Raw genomic sequence first — 18,287 nt, 5'->3', positions numbered from 1 at the left:
AGAGGGGCCAGACTCTGTAAGAGAGGTCAAGGAGGTGTTAGTTTGGAGAGAGAGGAGGCGAATATGTTAGTTTTGTGATAAGATGATAGAAGAACAATATGACAGCTGCTGGAAAAGTGTGTGTGTCAAAGTCCTGTCACTGCCTTGTGATCAACCACATAAAGAAAGCTCACACGTGAGATGAATAACAACCTAGTCAATATCCAGAATGCATCCATCTGGTCCCTGGGAGCGGAAAATAGCACAGTGCTGTGTCAAACCCACAGGAACGTCATAACAAGATATAACCCAAAACAACTGTGTTTTATTGCTCATGAAACAACTGATAATGTCACATACATTTCATATAGTGATCTAAAATGAACACAATCAATTTTAACAACATTCCACCATACAGTCATACCATTCACACTCGTATTTAAACAATGCAATACTAATTATTAAATATCAATGTACACAAAATAAATGAATTGAAACGATACCAAATCCACAAATTAGTTGTAGCAATATGGTGAACGCAACATAGTCACTTATTGTACCTAACACAGTTGTCTAGTTGCACTTTCTCTGACATTCCTTATTGCCATGCATTGTACATCATGTAACTGCAAAAGTCTTGTTATTACCAAGTAGCCATGACTTTGACCGCAAAACCTGCTGGTCACATCTATAATACATGAAAAACTAGCTTTGACGCTCTCCGCTTGAAATCATAAGAACGTCTTCATCGGGACAAAGAACCTGCAGTAAACACAAACCATGCCATACTTTAATGCTCCAAATAAAATCAACTAAGTTTCAATGGTGACATATTTAAGTCTCCAAACAACAAAAGCCTAGTGTTAAAAAATCCACTGTTTCATGGTAACATTAATATTTGTCCTTGGTCTACCCAGAACGCTGTGAATCCACACCCATCACCTCAACTGTGAGCACCATAATATACTAAGATATACCTGTTACTTTAAACTGGCTGCTCTATATCCTTATTTTGATGAAACAATGAACCTAAAACAATATAGTTGGTGATCAGAATCTAATTACAAATTGCATCTACATACGCTCTCAATTGACATTTTTTACTTACTAATGTATTAACGTCCTAATTTCTTTCTCTGCAGCACCAGCTGGCAATACTCTGCACAGCCTTTCTTAACCATGAGCACACAATCGCTAATGGTACCGTATTAATGCTGACAGTTTAATTGTATGGCCGGGTGTACCATGCTTGTCAACTTGAACGTGAGCGCTACAATCGCAGGCTTTGTTGAACGTGCAGCTTGTGATTAAGTCAATTATAGTCTTGAAACACTCATGATCGGTGTGCTTTCGACCTCTCTGGCTCCATTAACGATCACTCCGGCTCCCTTACCATGCACCGCTCGCAGTCCCAAACCATGGCCCCTCAGTTAAAAAGTCATGAGATTTTGCCGCCATCTTGTTCTGCATGAATCTATTGAACTAGAGGCACATTGTCATGGCAATAGAAAGTGGATTATGTCCAGGTATAGTCTCAATATAATTTTCTGTGGGGGCAATGATGTAAAATACAATGAATGCAAACTATTTCAGAATTGATTAGCGAAGGAATGTATTATCCTAAACGCAGCCCCAAGTATGCCACTCTTCTTGGTTGTTAAGACCATTTACAAATGATTGTAACCTACACATCAAAATATGTTCCCTCTCGCAAGTGTAAAATCGATATTACGTCCTCTTGGGTTATGTGTGACTTTTTCAAGGACCAGCCATTTTATATCATCTTTAGAGTAACCTAGAGCTAAATAATGTTCAACTAGAATGGCATTTATGTTACCTGTGATGATCCGTGAGCGATGTTCTGTCATTCTGAAGTTCACTTGTCTAGACGGTGATATGATATAAGTCATTTATAATGCGCCTGTTCACAGGTGATTCTAGGTGTGACAAGACATGGGCGGGAAGACAGAGGGTGGACAAAACAAATGATCTTACTAGGCCTGTGTCATTCAGATCTGCAAGTGCAAGATGCAGAGTGCAGAGTCAGGGAGAGGGGAAGTGCCATGAGGAGGGAAGGAGGAAGTGCAATCGGGGCAGCAATGCTGTAAGTAAGTGCAGACAGGGCAGCACGGCTCTGGGCAAGTGCAAGGAGGTAGGGGACTGTAGGGTTCCAGATAAGGCCCCTAAGTGCATGTTAGGCCTGGAGGCAGTGCAGGAGCTGCTGGTCAAGGGGGGCCTGGTACCCGTGAGACTCTGAGGGTAGCCAGGCAGCCAGTCACCGCCACCTTCAGGTTACTCAGCAGGGGAGAGAGAGGGGGAGGGGAAGCAGAAGCGAAGAGGAAGGTCTTGAGCTGCTTCCAGAACTTCAGGTGGTCTGGCTTAAGTTTGAGAGGGGCGGGGAGGCCATTCCAGAGGTAGGCACCTGCAGAGGAGAGAGATCTACCCACTACTCTCTGCCTGGAGAAGCGTCTGACCCTCAGAGAGTTGGAGGTGGCTGAGCAAAGGGCTCAAGAAGGAAGGTGTTTAGGAAGAGAGAGTTGGATGTAGTGCGGACCCCAGCCCCAGAAAACCTTGTGGACGATGCAAAGGGTCTTGAATTTGATACTTGCAGCCACCAGGAGCCAGTGGAGAGATTTCAGGGCTGGAGAGAAACGGTCCCTGGGCTTGAGGACAAGGACAAGTTTTGCAGTCCTTTCCTGGATTAGTTGCAGAGGGCGGAGAGTAGAGGAATGCAGAATGAGAAAGAGGCTGTTACAGTAGTCCAGCCTAAAGAGAACCAGGGCTCTGGAGGTGGTGATCTTCTGGGGGAAGGTGAGGGAAGGAAGAATAGCTCTGAGGAGGTGCAGCTGGTAGTGGGACTTCTTGGCAACGTCCGTGATGTGAGGAGAGAAGGAGAGAGTTAAGTCGAAGATGACACCCAGGTTTTTAGCATCACAGGAAGGCCAAGGAAGAGGGCAGCCAGAGTGAGAGAGGGAAAGCAGGGGCCGGATCCCAATGAGAAGGATCTCGGTCACTGGCGTAACGGAGGCCCCCGCAGCCCCTGTGGGTGGGGGGCCCCACCAGCGCATGTCCTGGGAGGGGGCCCCACTTGGAGAGAAAAAAAATGAAACTTCTTTTTGATTTCACTTTGCATTCATAAAGACATTATTTCTGTAACAGACATAATGTCTTTTTGAAGGCAGAGTAACTACAAAAAGAAACTTTCTTTTTGAAGTCCCAGGGATCCCCTTGCCCCATGCAATGGAAAACCCTAGCCTGGAGGCCTCCATGTCATGGGGTCGGTGTATCCGGCCTCCCCATTCCCATTGGGTCCAGTAGGACTCAAATGGGAATGGGGAGTAATATTTTCCAACGCCTGGGAATGGGCAATTACCGGGTCTGCCAGGGCTGTAATGCACCGGTAATTGCCCATTCCCTGGCATTGGAAAATTCATGACTCCAGCGGCAGCCGTGCCGGTATTTACCTGCATGGATACTGCCAGGGTCATAATGACCCCAGTATCTTTTTGAAGTCACTCTGCATTCATAAAGAAATTATTTCTGTTATGGTTCAGTCCTTAAAGGAAATAATTTCTTTATGAAGTCAACGTGACTTCAAAAAGAAACAATTTCTTCTTGAAGTAATAGGACTCCCCTTAATCTCATGACGGGTGCGTGTTTGAGTGTATGGTGAAAGGGTGCACACTTAAATGTACGGGTGACTGCCTGGGTATGCCTGCATGGTGAAAGGGTGTACACTTAAATGTATAGGTGGCTGCTTGTGTGAGTGTATGGTGAAAGGGTGCACACTTAAATGTACGGGTGGGTGCCTGGGTGTGTGTGCCTGTATGGTGAAAGGGTGCACACTTATATGTATGGATGGCTGGGTGTGCATGTGTGTATATGGTGAATGGTGTGTATGCTTGTGTTCAGGGGTGCAACAAAACCTACATTTCGGGGGGGCTAACCCTTCAAATGTTGGGAGAGGCGCTAACTTCACGGGCGGTGGGTTAGAGGCAATCTTATTTGTGTGGGGGCATCTAACTTCTTTACGCATTTTAATGAGACTATTCTAGTGCAGCTTCAATGATACAGGCAGTTAACTCTCTCCTTTAATGTTTAAAGCTCCCACTTATGGACTGCTACAAGAATTAAGTGGTCTCCTGTTCCCTCTCTACCCTTCCAATCACTCCCCTGGCATGCAAGTACTAAATCCACATCACGATTTCAATTGACTAAAAAGATTGGCATTTGAATGCAGGTACTAACAGTGAAATGCTTTATGTTAGTAATTGCTGGGCTCTTGTTAACAGCAAAACCCAGGTGCCGTTTAACATCTTTGTCCTGTTCTGTCCAGCAACTGCCCTGAAGGTCAGCCAGCTCGAGTCAACATAGCCCAATATTTCAGGGGGGAGGAGTGCTGAATCCCAGTCAACTCAATGGTGTTGCACCACTACTTGTGTTTAATGCCTTGATTACTTGTTGGTAATCTTCTTTACTCCTAGCCCTATTCTTTTTCATCCCACTACTTGTGTATGAGGCATTCTGCTTCATACACAAGTACTGGGATGAGGTAGAGGTACATGGAGGTAATGCCTCACTTAGCTACCTGTAATGTTCATTACTCCTAGTCCCACTCTTCCTCATCCCAGTACTTACCTATGAGTGAAGGAGCCTCATATGTGAGCTCTGGGACAAGGAAGAGGGACGTGGAGGTAATTCTGGGCCAAGGAGCTGATTTTTGAGGTTGGGGTAAGGGTGGGAGGGAGAGGGGATGTTTGTGGGGGGGTTGAATTGTGTGACAAATCATAATGGTTGTCCATGTCCAGTCTAAGCAGGCATGATATGTGGCATTAGGGGCTAGAGAGGCATTTTGGTGCAGCCAGTCTAGTCATTCCTCAGTTTGGTATGACTTTTTTTAATAACTGGGCATTTCTGATAAAGAAATCCTGCTAAGTGTAATTACCTGGCTAGACTGGCATTTGGGTGCTGCCTACTAGTTGTTTCTTACTGGGGAATTGTATATTTTTCTAGGCATCTTTGATAAAATAATATGATATAAGTCATTTATAACGCACCTGTACACAAGTGTTTCTAGGCGCGACAAGATACGGGAGGGAAGAGAGAGGGAGGACAAGACAAACGATTTACTAGGCTTTGTGTCATTCAGATCGTGCAGGTGTGAGAACGAGAAGTGCAAGGGGAAAAGGAGGGGGGAAGTGCAAGGGAGAGGGGAGGGAAAAACAGGGCAGCAATTCTCTGAGTAAGTGGAACCAGGGCAGTGCAGCTTGTGGTACTGCAAGGAGAACAAGGGACTGTAGTGTTACAGTTCAGCTCCTAAGTGCGTGGTAGGCCCAGAGGCAGTGCAGGAGTGAATGATCAAGTAAGAGTCTGCACATAGTGAGACTCCGAGGGTACCCCAATCAACCAGTCGGTACTACAGAAAGGTAGGTCAGCACCTGCATAGGAGAGAGATCTACCCACCCCCTCCCCACTCTCTGCCTGGGGAAGTGTCTAACCCTTAGAGAGTTGGAGGTAGCTAAGCCAAGGGCTTGAGAAGGAAGGTATTTTGGAAGAGAGCGATAGATGTAGTGTGGGCCCGGGCCCAGAAAGCTTTCTGGACAATGCAAAGGGTCTTGCACTTGTTCCTTGCAGCAACTGGGAGCCAGTGGAGAGATTTCAGGGCTGGAGAGATACCATCCCTGGGCTTGAGGCAAAGGATAAGTCTTGCAGTCCTCTTCTGGATTAGTTGCAGAGGGCAGAGAGTAGAGGAAAGCAAGTTGAGAAAGAGGTTGTTGCAGTAGTCCAGCCTAGAGAGAACCAGGGCACTGGAGACACTGAGTTTCTGCGGGAAAGTGAGAAAGGGAAGAGTCCCTTTGATGAGGAGCAGCTGGTAGTGGGACTTCTTGGCGATGTCTGAGATGTGAGGAGAGAAAGAGAGAGTGGAGTCAAAGATGACAACCAAGTTTTTTGCCTCGCAGGAAGGCGAAGGGAGAGAGAGGGTCCAAGGTGGGCAGAGAGAGTGCGAGAGGGAAAGCAGGGGCAGGGGTCCCAATGAGAAGGATCTCCATCTTACTGGCATTAAGGGAGAGATCGGTGGATGCGCACCAAACCTGAATCATGGATGGACAGTCAGGAATGAGAGAGAGAGGAGAGGAGTCTGAGGGGAGCCTGAGTGTCATCTGGATAAGAGGAGAAGGTAGAGTTCAGGTGGGCCAAAGGGGCCAAGAAGAGATTGAACAACCAGGGTGAGAGGATGGAGCCCTGGGGAACGCCACAGACGTATAGAGAGATGAGGCAGAGAGAAAGGGACCAAGTTGCACTTGGAAGGGCAGTCCAAGAGGAAGGAGGTCAGCCACTCGAGGGCCTGATCTGTGATGCCCAGGTTCTCATGGAGCCGATTAATCAGGATGGCGTGATTGACCGTGTCAAAAGCAGAGGAAATATCAAGGAGGATGAGGACAGAAGGAATGCTGTAATCAAGGTTAAAGAGCAGATCTTCACAGGTGTTCAGGAGAACAGTTTCCATGCCTCTGGCAGCTCTGAAGCCAGACTGATGGTCATGGAGACAACCAACAGATTCAGTGTGGAGAGTAAGCTGGAAGATGGGCAGTTTCTTCCAACAGTTTGCCCAGGAAAGGGGTGGTGGATATTAGGTCGATATTTTGCCATTCAGGCAGGAAGGGCAGACGGCTTCTTGAGAAGTGGGTGCACAAGGGAGAGGGGAACATTCCAGTGCTGAAAGAGTGATTACAGAAATTGGCCAAGGCTGGAGCGAGGGTGTCGATATGGTCCTTGATGGTTCTAGAGGAGCAGGGGACAACACTTTCATAGATCTGACTTGCCTAGAAACCTCATCAGGTTTTGTCAGAGAGAAAGAGGAGAAAGGAGGAAGAGAAGTAGAGCTGGCCAATGGGGGGCGAAGAGAGGGAGAGGAAGAGGAGATGGGGGACTGGATTTCCTGAGTTTTAGCAGAGAAGTGAGAGAACAGAGCCATACAGAGGGCCTGGGAGGGAACAGGAGAGGTAAAGACCGCAACAGGATTGACCAGTTACTTACAGATTTTAAAGAGTTTGGCTGTGTTGTTAGAGGCCACAGAGACGCAGGCTTGAATGTGTGTTTGCTTCTTGATGAGTGTTATTGCTTCGACTGGCAGTTTGGTGCAACTAGTCTAGGTATGTCTAAATGTGGCCTGGCATGCTTTACTGTAATGTTATTACACTGGTCTACATTGTGCAACCAGTTGGACATGTTTTCATTGTGGCATGGCATTTTTAATAGCTAAGCATTCATGTTCCTGTGCACTGTTGGTGATTTACATGTATTGGATTGGTGTTACTCTACAAAACCATTGCAAACACTGGCTTTTTAGCAAATTTTTCTCAGAAAGTGTGCTGTATATTGCATTAAAACACATATCTATATCTTTCTCCTAGTGCAGTGTGTGGCATACCCCTTCAACAGCACATTTGTGCGTATTTCGCAAACGTGATAATCTAGGCCAGCCCAGAGTGTGGCGCGACCCGCCATTTGTTGCTTTGTTGGGGGGGGGCTCAGCATGGCTCGCAGGGGGGCCCCCACATTTTGTGTTATGTCACTGATCTCGGTCTTACTGGCATTAAGGCAGAGATTTGCCCACATATATTGTATTCCATGGGCACAGTATTGCTGTGTGTTCAACAGATGACTCTAAACCATACATGAGTTCTCTATCACTGTACATACACACCAGGATTCTTTTTTGACTGAGTCCATGGGATGGTTCTGGGCATAGCACCACCAACAATTCCGCCAGGCCTTACTGTATTACAGCTGGATGAGGAGTCTTCATATTGGGCGAAGCTTTGAAGTGTGTGTTAGTTCTGTGATTACATGCCCACAAGGCCTCAATTAGCATGAGAGCATTGCTGTTCTCGATACAGGTCACAGACTCTCACCTGCTTAAATACAGCCACACTGCACACACACACACACACACTTACACTCCCAAAGCAGCTGCTTTCAAACAGGCACGCATGCATACAGTTAAACTATTAGCAGCAACCACACTTTTGTTTGCACACAACCACTCACCTGGTTACACACAATCCCACATATACGCTCTATGCCACTTCTGCATACACTCAATCCCATCTCTTTTTGCGCACAACACCATTCCTGCTTACAAACATCTGTCTATACATGATCATACAGCTGCTTACACCGAATCACACCTCTGCCCACAAGAAATCTCGTGCCTATGCTCACACTCCGTCACTCCTGTCTTTTTTATCTCCATTCTGCAGGTCCGAAGCGCCATTGCTTTGATATGAACTACAACAGCAGTTTCATTTACGAGAAGGAGTGTGACCTGTTGCAGGGGCGCATAATGGACCAGGCCTTGAACGCAATCAGCTATCTGGGGGTGGAGGCTCTGCGCCCTTTGGTGCACACTCCGCCAGCCCCAACCACAGAGATGGGACCTGTCATGAGCAGTCTCTACCCCATCCCTCTTACCCGGAATGAAATGCCAAGTGGGGCCATGCCAGACCTGGATAAAAGTCACGCTCATCTCCTGAAGGAAAAGCAACACCCCAGCGAGAGGGGTCTCTCCCCCAACCAGAGCGGGCAGGACTCCACTGACACCGACAGCAATCACGAGGAACGGCCGAGCCACGGCTTCCCGCTGCCTTCTTACCCCTTTGCACCTCGAGGTCACAATGGCCTGCCACTCCTAAAGGAAATCCCAAGTCCCTATGCCGGAGCACAGCCACCACTGCTTGCCTCCGCACGGGAGGCCTTTAAAGTCACCAGCCGCGATGGTGAGGTGCTGGGCGTGTACCGCTGCGACCACTGCCGGGTGCTCTTCCTGGACTACGTCATGTTCACCATTCACATGGGATGTCATGGCTTCCGGGATCCCTTTGAGTGCAACATGTGCGGCTACCGCAGCCATGACCGCTACGAGTTCTCCTCGCATATCGCAAGGGGGGAGCACAGGCCCATATTGAAATAGGGGTGCCTGTTCCTTACTATGGTCTCTCATCTGCCTCTGCCAAATCTCTGAACTTGTTTGCTGAAAGTGTTCTGCTTCTCAACCTTCCTCATGTAGCTATCAAGACTGTACATAAAAAGGCTTCTACCAAAGATGTGACCTGCTAAGCTGTTGTCTACGGAGGAAATGTGTTCCTTGTGTTTGCTCTGTTTGCAAACGGATGGGTAAAAGATCTCCCTTTTTCATGATGGTACATTCTGGTGCCTCAGACCCAGAGCTTAATCGGTGATGACTTTTGGGTGAGCCAGTGATGGTCCTACCTATCTTAAAGATATGGAATTCTTGTACATGCCACACATGTCTGAGCATATTTGTACCATGTTAGTGGCGTGAAATGCCTGGGCTTCATGTGCCCAATGCAGACCCTTCCCAGCCAATGGACCTCAAAGACTGTGAGAAGCCATAGTTACTGGCCCATGATGATGCCTTGTCTCTTCAGGTTCAGCATTCACCATAGACTGGAAAGGAACTCTTTGATTTCTGGATTGTACTGCACTCTTTCTACTAGTGACACACATACTGTACTATTTAAACCCGTGACACATCCACTGCATTATAAGTGCCAGTGACACTCTGACTGTCTTGTATATACTGATAATTCATCCATTGTACTGTCTGTACTAGTGATCCGTACCAATCACCAATTAACTGCACTCTCTATATCGGAGACATATTCACTTCTCTCCTCTCTTTGTAGTGATACATGCACTGAATTCCATGCCAGTAACACATCATCTGCACTCTATCCACTGAACTGTCAGCCCTAATGACACATGCATTGCACTGTCTGTACTCTTAGCAGATCCACTGCAGACTTTGTGCCAGGGACAGATCATATGCTTTGTCCATGCTGGTCACATATACACTGTGATTTCCCTACCAGTGACTCATCCACTGCACTGCCTATATCGATGATTTTCCCATTGCACTGTCGGTACTTGTGACAAAGCTACTGCAGTGTCTGTACCAGTGCTACATCTACTGCACTGTCCATGCCAGTGATACCTCCTATACACCAGTGACTTATCCATTGCACGCAACATACCAGTGACATAGATACTCCATTGTGTGTTCTGGTGACACACACATTGCCTTGTCTTCTGTACCATTGAAACATCCACTGCATTGTCCATATCGGTCTCATACCAATGAACCATTCACTGCACTATCATTAACAGGTATACATCCACTGCATTCTCAGTACCAGCAACTCCTTCACTGCACTGTATACCTGTAACTGATCTACTGGAACTGTATGTACTGATGACACATCCATTGCATTGCCTCTACTGGTGACACACATTGCTGCCTCTGTACCATGAACACAGCCACTGCAGTCTCTATCAGTTGTGCATTCCCTGCACTGTATCTACTAGTGAGATATCCAAACTATGTCCATACTAGTGCTACACCCACCGCCGTGTCTGTGGCAGGGCTGCGTACACTTTGTGCATAGCGCAATACCACAAACTGAATCGCCTTGAGGAGCTTTCAGGATGAACAATATGGAAAACCTTTTTTGATTATACTTGATGCTAAACCTTTTCCTGTGTGCTTCCACTTTCCACAAATAAGAGAACTGAGTCTCAGGGAGATAAAGTGGATTACCCAGAACCAGATAAAATTAGCCTGGTAAGGAAGCCATCATTATAACCCAACCCTCCTGTTCCGTCTCTGCAGCATAGCCACTAGACCACATCTCACGCTGCCTCTCTGTGTCATACCCAGCACAATACCTGTCCTAGGTCACCCTCAGCACTGTCATGTGGCATTGCCATGCCCAACAGAGCATATGTACTTATTTCCGATTGAGCATAGTATTTGTGACCTTGGCATACCAAGATTGGTGACTGTATCTGTGTCTTCACCAAAGTTTTTGTACCTATGCTAAAAACCTGTCATACTCCTGTGTTCAGAGCCACTTTCTCAAGCCTAGTAGGATATTGGCAAAGAGACTTAAAAGGTGCTAAACTTAAGATCTAATCTTGGCTGCTTGAGCAGTGTTGCTGTCATCCAGGCCACACTTCTAGCTTCTGGCCCCCAATCCTTTGCTTCACTGGATGAGACAGTAGGTGCTTTTTTTGAGCATGCTATTGATCATTTTTCTTTTTTTAAGAGGGTGCCCTTTTAAGGTCAACACTCTCACTGATCTCACGCATCCTTTTGGCGTTGTCTGAGCTCCAACGTGCATTGAAGGTTACTAATCTCAAGGAATTCCAGGGTCTTGAGAGGGCGGTTGTTCATCTCACTGATACAGGCTTGGAGCCTGAGCACCATATGCACTCTTGTTCCCTCTGTTTCTAAGCTCTTGCTCTTGCACTTCATTAGTGAACAGAACACTTCAATTTTCCTTCTTTGGGAACGAAAGATCTGGGTCACTGAGAAAGAAAGAAAGGATCTTCCAGGCTACATCCAGGTGACTGTTCTTGCCAGACAAGCCAACCTATTACTGTGATCAGGAATTATGCCTGATCTCTAACAGTGCAAGGGTTCCGCCAAAGGTGTGAATGTGTGCATACACACATACGCACTGCACAACAATGGAAGTTACGCCATAGACCAGGGGCGGTCCTGAGGTGTCAGCTTAACCTAAACACAGATTAACCCAAGAGTACTCCAAAGGTTTTATACTGCTGCAGGTAACAATTCAGGATGGCATCAATCCAGTAAGTGCAGAGGCAGTGGTGAGTCATCTGGTATTACAACATAAGCCATGCACCTCTATTACTGGACAAACGCTTGGCCCCTTCATTCAGTGTGTGGATGGTCAAGGCCACCAAAATGCTTGAGAACCTCTAAACTGAAAAAGAGAAAGACCCAGGTTATTGTCCATATTGTGAGCCTTTGGGATCTGCTCGGGATTGTTACACTTAAGCAACCTTTGAGATGCGTGGAGGAGAAAGCTTTAGAAGACTCCGTCCTGTTAGACTACATTCTTGGTCTTTGAGATCCCGTCTCCTCCTTTTCACTGGTGACCTCTAAGGAACTCTTTGGGACAATTTCCTGTTCACTCAAATTGTGGAACCTCTCCCTCACGCCTGTTCCAACATGGATATATCTTAGTTCGGGAGTCTCCTGTCCCTCGTCTAGAAGGAGTTTGCTAGAATAAGCAAACCTGTAAGGAAGCTTTCTTCTTTCTAGCACTTTGCATAATTAGACTTCACTTGCCTCAGTTGCCCGCCTTAGGTTTTCAGCTACCTCTTCCCCCGCCCCACGAAGCAGAGCAAAAAATACCTTTTGACACCTTGTCCTGTCTGCAAATCTACGCTCTTGGTATCGGTACAGCATTTGGGTGCTTGCTTTTCACTGTATCTAGAGTACACTGTCAGTTCTGTTAATGCTTTTAACATCCCTAGCTCTGCGTTAGACATTTCTAGGCTTTGCTTAAAATCTCGACCATTAATTCGATCTCTCTAATGTCCAAGGGACTTCTCTGGTCTGGGACAGCCAGGGGGTCTGCTCGGCGACAATCAGCTTTCCAATGCATGCCCTACAATCATGAGCTCTGATGCTATGACATACTATTGGAAGAGCTTGATTGCTTAATTCCAGCACCTGTCTCCAGTTACACCTTTCCCAGTCCGTCAAGCTGTGTATTGCTCAAGCACAAAAACTCTCGATTGACCTTTGGCCTGACCCTTTGAAGCCTTTTGGGACACAACTGTCCTCTCTCCTGGAACAACCACAGGTTAACTGTGACACCAGTGAAAATCAGAATGCAAAGTTTTGTCATGCACTTTTGGGGTTGGTATGGTTTGGATGGGGCTAAAAACTGGAAAGTCGCTCAAGTCACACAGGGGATTCATGTTCAGTGGGCAGGGTGAGATTGAACTTCCCGATAAATGGTAATTTGCTGAAAGTGGCTTCAGGGATCTGGTAGAAATCCCATTCAGCTTCAGTGGTAAACAAGAACGTCTAAACAAAATTTGGTGCTGAACTTGATAATGCCATGTGTGATTCCTAATACCCCTAGATTAGTATTAAGTGGTGTGGACAGTGCTCAGTAGACGGAAAAGAGCCTTGATGCTCCCTTCTCTGCTTCCCTGGATAATCAACTGAACCTCATGTATTCCCTGGTAAAGGAAACTTACCAATATTCTTTCTAATATATTCTCAAGGCACACACGATTGTGAAATTACACACTGCTGCAATGTTCAGTGGGTCTTCCAGCAGACAGTCACAAGGAATATGTTGTGAGTGTTGTAGACCAGGCAATCAATTCCGTTCTCCTTTTGGTCTGCCATGGACCACGTGGGTATGACGACAGGAGAAACAACAGTGTTAATATGGTGGTTCATAGGCAAACCTTCCTGTGCTCCTCTAACCTCTCCCATTATGTTCTCAATCCCCATTTGATCTTCATGAACTCTTTGCATTATCTATAGATCAGCTTGAGTGTGAGGCGGTGGTGGTTATGTCACAAAACTCGGCGATCTTCTCTAGATCGGTCCCCAAGACTTTGTGACCCTCATCTGTAGTGTCACGAGGCAGGGAGGGAGAGAGTACCCATGGTAAGAGCCTCCACTGGTCGGGAATGCAAGCAACACAAATCCACATGAGCACCTTTAACCTCGACACCAAACAAAAGCAGAACCAATATACTGCTCACCAAAGACCTCTCTGGTTGGTGGTTGAGTTCTCTAGTCCCCACAGTTTCCACTCCTTCCCTCTTCTTACTTAGCATCCAGTTACCCCCTAAATTGGGGGGCATAGCACTGGTCCCTTTGGTGAATTTGATTCAGGGTTCTTTTTCACAGTGCGCACGAGGACCATGAGGCTATGAGTAATTATCGATTGCCACTTTTTCAAACCACCTTTGCCAAAGGAATCATTCAGAATAGTCCTCTAGCCCTGATCTTGTCAGCCCTTTATCATGGAAGAGCAACACTGCCAATCGTTATCGAGGATTCATATTACCATGTCACCAGGTAGGTTAAAGCCTGTGGTTTTTGGTTGGAGGAAGTTTCTATCTTGAGCTCTGCATTTATGTTTTCTTATCTCATGAAAGCAGTAGCTTTGTATCTTTGTCTACAAAGCATCAATCTTTATCTCTGCCTGGATCACTGGCTGGTAAAGGAGCTTCATTTCTGTCTGTGTCTTTACAATGCAATGTTTCCTCAATCATCTGGTGTCCTTAATTAGGGTTATTCTTTATGCAACCTACAGTTAGGCTGATCTTCCATGGGGCACATCACATTCCCCACTGAAAATATTTCAGCAGTTCATTTCTTTTTCCAGCATCCACCAAAGTAGGTCCTGAGAGCAGTACTTGCATCTTGTGTTCAGGTGATTCCCCCTGCCCTCCGATTCAAGGTGCATCTTATCAGCTTCATTTGGCTTTTAATTTGGATCAGGAAATGGATCTCTAGTCTCAGTCCCGGTCTCTTCAGACTGCAAAGGGGATCTGAATTTGACGTTTCTGGAGCCACTTTTTGGCAGGGTCAGTTTCGTAAACCGCTCTCATAACCGAAGACTCTTCTGAGCAGGGTTGGTGAGCCCCCATGGTCTACAGGTTCTGTGAAAGCGCTTGGGCTTCCGATTCAATCTCTTTTCATGCTGAGCAAAAATGCTTTTCAGTGTTTTCTATCTGAAGGAAGGTTGGCCCGCAAACCTGGAAGAAGGGCTTTGTGGACCTAATGCAGAAGTCATTGCAATGTATAAATTGTACTAACCAACAGAATGTTTAGGCCTTCACCATTCCCTGCATTGGCATCATATCCACCATAGTACTGGATATGCTTTCAAACTAAGATACCATACCGGAAGACTAAAAACAGAGTAGCAACGGGCAGCTTTTGAGTCTACAGGGGAAGGGAAATGCATGTGAATAGCAAAAAGAGCATTGTCTGCTTTGGGCATATGAAATTGTGTGAGCACATTTGTAAAAAAAAAAAAAAAGAACATTGTTAAAAAATGTTTTGCCAGAGAAAAGTATGCTTTTTTTAAATGTGCCTATATTTATAAGAATAAAACTTTAACAAGATGTGTTTGATTTGTGTCGGGTCTGAGTTGTTTCCTGACATAGAGGATTCGTTTACAGACTTCAGGCTCCCTTCCTCGACGAATTTGTTTGTGTGGAATGGGGTAGTCTGTCTCATTGTTGCCTGCTACAGCCGAAATATGGGACCAAATGTGATGTCTGCCATTCACCATCATTCACACTTGCAGGGGCCATCCTGCGCCTTGTGCAGAATGGGGCTTCAGTGATTCACGTTATATGCCGCCATTTGTACTGATTTCTGCAACAGACTTACTAAATGACTCCAGGTAAATATTTGTTTTTTGGAAACTAAGCAATTAAAAAAGATTGGCCTTCCTAATTCAGGAAACAAGACAGCACTCATGCCCCAGCAACTTGTCAGTGGAAGACAGTTCTACATTTGATGATTATCACAGGTGAACAATCAAAGCAAGCATCACTGTAACACACAGACCATCGTGCTCCCCACAAAGTGAGGATGGTCTGGCCCCACCCTAGCTGACCACCAAAAATCTAGGGCAGGCACAACTTTTCAGAACATCATTACTACTCTGGTTTAATTAAGTTAGAAGGAAGCCAATGTCCATTTTATCTTTCAGGTGCTGGGTCACCAGCAGATTAGTCCATATATCTTTACTTCCCTCCTCAAGTCAATGTCGTTGGGTTATACTTAAGTAAACAGAATCATGTTGTGCCGTGCATAAAGAACAGTCCAGTTGGAATGTGGCGTTATAGGGAAGTATCAGGTGTGCATTCATTACACAGTGTTACTAACTTGGCCAGAACACACACACGAAAACACAAATCACGCAAGTGGAGCATGAGAGTTCTTGTAGGCTGGAAGTACCTCTGAGCCTGTGCTGCCTTTGTGTATGTATCCAGTAAGGTTGAGAGATAGCTAAATAAGACCCTAAACTATAGCTGATTAAGCAAAGGTGCCTTGAATTGTTTTCTTATAACTATTGTAGCTTGTGGCTTTCAGGGAGTACGAGCTACCACTAGTACTACACTGGGGAATTTTGCCTGGGAGGCACAGATTTTGAGGCAAGGGCTTTTATCATGTGGATATCCAAAAAATGGTTAATCACTCACTAAAATGAGTGAGATTGACAGATTGTGAATCCCTGTTAAGAGAAAAGATTTGTGCTATACTTAAGGTTTGGTGGTTTGCGTTGCCACCTTTTGTCCGCATAGTACCCTCTTGAGGAAACTAATCATGAATAATTGGCATATCTCGCAAACAGTTGATTCTTCACTGGCTCCACCCTTTGCTGCATTCAGGAGAGATCAAAATGTGGGTAATCATTTGGTTGAATCTCTTCGTTTGGCTTCACCAGTTCCAGCTGAAACCCTCTGAGGGCTTTTTTGAAATTGCCTACCATTAAAGGCATTACACTCGTGGTAGTACAGTGAATGTAGTTTTTCATTAAAATGCAAAGCCAGTAGATCAGTCAATATTAGAATCGTCGAACATCAATCCAAAATTCATACCAAAAATTTGCCAGCCCCTCTGGCACAACACTCTGCTGACTGCAAGCATACAGATTATTGAATTGTGTGGTGGTGTCTGGAGAAAGTGTCATGTACGCCAAGAGGTGGCGATTTAGCCATGAACCGTCCAGGAAATGATTAATGTGGATTTAAAAATTATGATCGGGTCCGTTGGTTCTGTCCATATTGCATTGATGGACATGTCCAAAGCTTTCGATCGAATTATTCACAATAAATTATGGGGGAAACTATTGAAGTGGACGTTTCGATCTGTTATTGTACAAATACTATCTCTTTTACATCTGGATTTGGCAGTCTAGATAAGGTTGTCAACAGAGGGGCTTTTATCTAGATCGATTAATACTTTTATAGGGCTATGACAGGGCTGCGTCCTTGCACCTATCCTTTTTAATGTATACATTTCAGACATTGAGGAACTCTGGTCCTTTGGCACGTCATATCATATAAAGCTTGGGACAACCAGGATACATTGGCTAGATTTTGCAGACGATGTACTGTTTTTCGATCAGACCCCTATTGGTCTACAATGAAAAATGTCAGTTTTCTCCAACTACGCCATCAACAACAATCTTTTAGTCAATGGCTCTAAATCTTAGATAATCATTTATTCCAAAAACCATAAGCCAAAAACCATGCATTGACATGTGGTAGATTCGTGCCTTGAAAGTGTTCCCCTTTCTTAGATACTTGGGGTACTCTTTTACTAATAATATTTCAGCCAAGCTTTTAAAAGAAAGGATAAAATCAAGGATGCAGGCCTTGCTTGCCCAATTTAAAAGAATCATTTTAAAGCTGTGTACATTGTCACTGCTACCTTCCATTATCTATCTTTTAGATATCTTGTTGGTATGTTAATGTTAAAGGATATTTGTACCGCGCACTATCATCACCGGAGTGGTCCCCTGGCGCTCTGGCGGCTCTAAAAAAGGGAGAGGGGGGGTGGTGAGTTAGTGTGAATTAGCTGGAAAAGTGCAAGATAGCAGTGATGCGCTGTTGGCAGCCTCAGCCCGGTGGGTCCGTTGGCTGGGCTTGGGGTGTTTTATGGTCGGTAGTCGCTGTGTGCTGTTGTGCAAGTCTATGTGCGGTTTGTTTTGGTGTTTCAGTGTAGTGAAGTTTGTGCGGTTTGCTGCGTTTAAGGCTTGTGGTTGTGTTTGGTTACAGTTTGAGAGGTGTATACAGAGGGATGAAATTGTTAGTGGATTGGTTAGTTGGCATTGCTATCCTCGCAGTTATGTCTAGGTGTGGTGCCTGCTATCATTCACCACTCCATCAGAGTGTGGCGCTTGCTAATCTTCAATATTCCGTCCAAGTGTGAGGCAGGCTAGTGATCACGATTCTATTCTAGTTTTGCACTTGTCATCATTTAGTTTCATTTAAATGTCCTAACATCCACATTTCCGTCTAGATGCGACGAAGGCCAAGGTAAAGAATTCCATTCAAGTGTGGCACATGCCAACATTCATAATCCCGTCTAGAGGCGATGCAAGCCAAGGCTAAGAATTCCATCTAGGTGTGGCACATGCTAACATTCACATTTCTATCTAGATGCGACGCAAGCTAAGGTTAAGAATTCCATCTAGGTGTGGCACATGCTAACATTCACATTTCTATCTAGATGCGACGCATGCTAAGGTTAATCATTTCATCTAAGTGTGGCACATGCTAACATTCACAATCCCGTCCAGATGCGACGCAAGCTAAGGCTAAGAATTCCATCTAAGTGTGGCACATGCTAACATTCACAATCCTGTCTAGGTGCGATGCAAGCTAAGGTTAAGAATTCCATCTAGGTGTGGCACATG

General features: G+C 45.5%; 1 protein-coding gene across 1 annotated transcript in view; it reads left to right on the top strand.

The window, feature by feature from the left end:
• Nucleotides 1–14,974, top strand: part of IKZF3 (IKAROS family zinc finger 3) — a 571,204-nt gene extending 556,230 nt beyond the window's left edge. Inside the window, exon 8 of the mRNA XM_069634764.1 lies at nucleotides 8,244–14,974. Coding sequence (XP_069490865.1) covers nucleotides 8,244–8,953 — 710 coding nt within the window. The 3' untranslated portion in view covers nucleotides 8,954–14,974. The remainder of the gene's footprint in view (nucleotides 1–8,243) is intronic.
• The last annotated feature ends 3,313 nt before the right edge of the window (nucleotides 14,975–18,287 follow it).

Source organism: Ambystoma mexicanum, chromosome 13 (assembly GCF_040938575.1).
Source record: "Ambystoma mexicanum isolate Mex_15411 chromosome 13, UKY_AmexF1_1, whole genome shotgun sequence".
Classification (NCBI taxonomy): Eukaryota; Metazoa; Chordata; class Amphibia; order Caudata; family Ambystomatidae; genus Ambystoma; species Ambystoma mexicanum.
The sequence above is the reverse complement of the archived record's forward strand: the minus strand, read 5'-3'. Positions and strand labels throughout refer to the sequence as shown.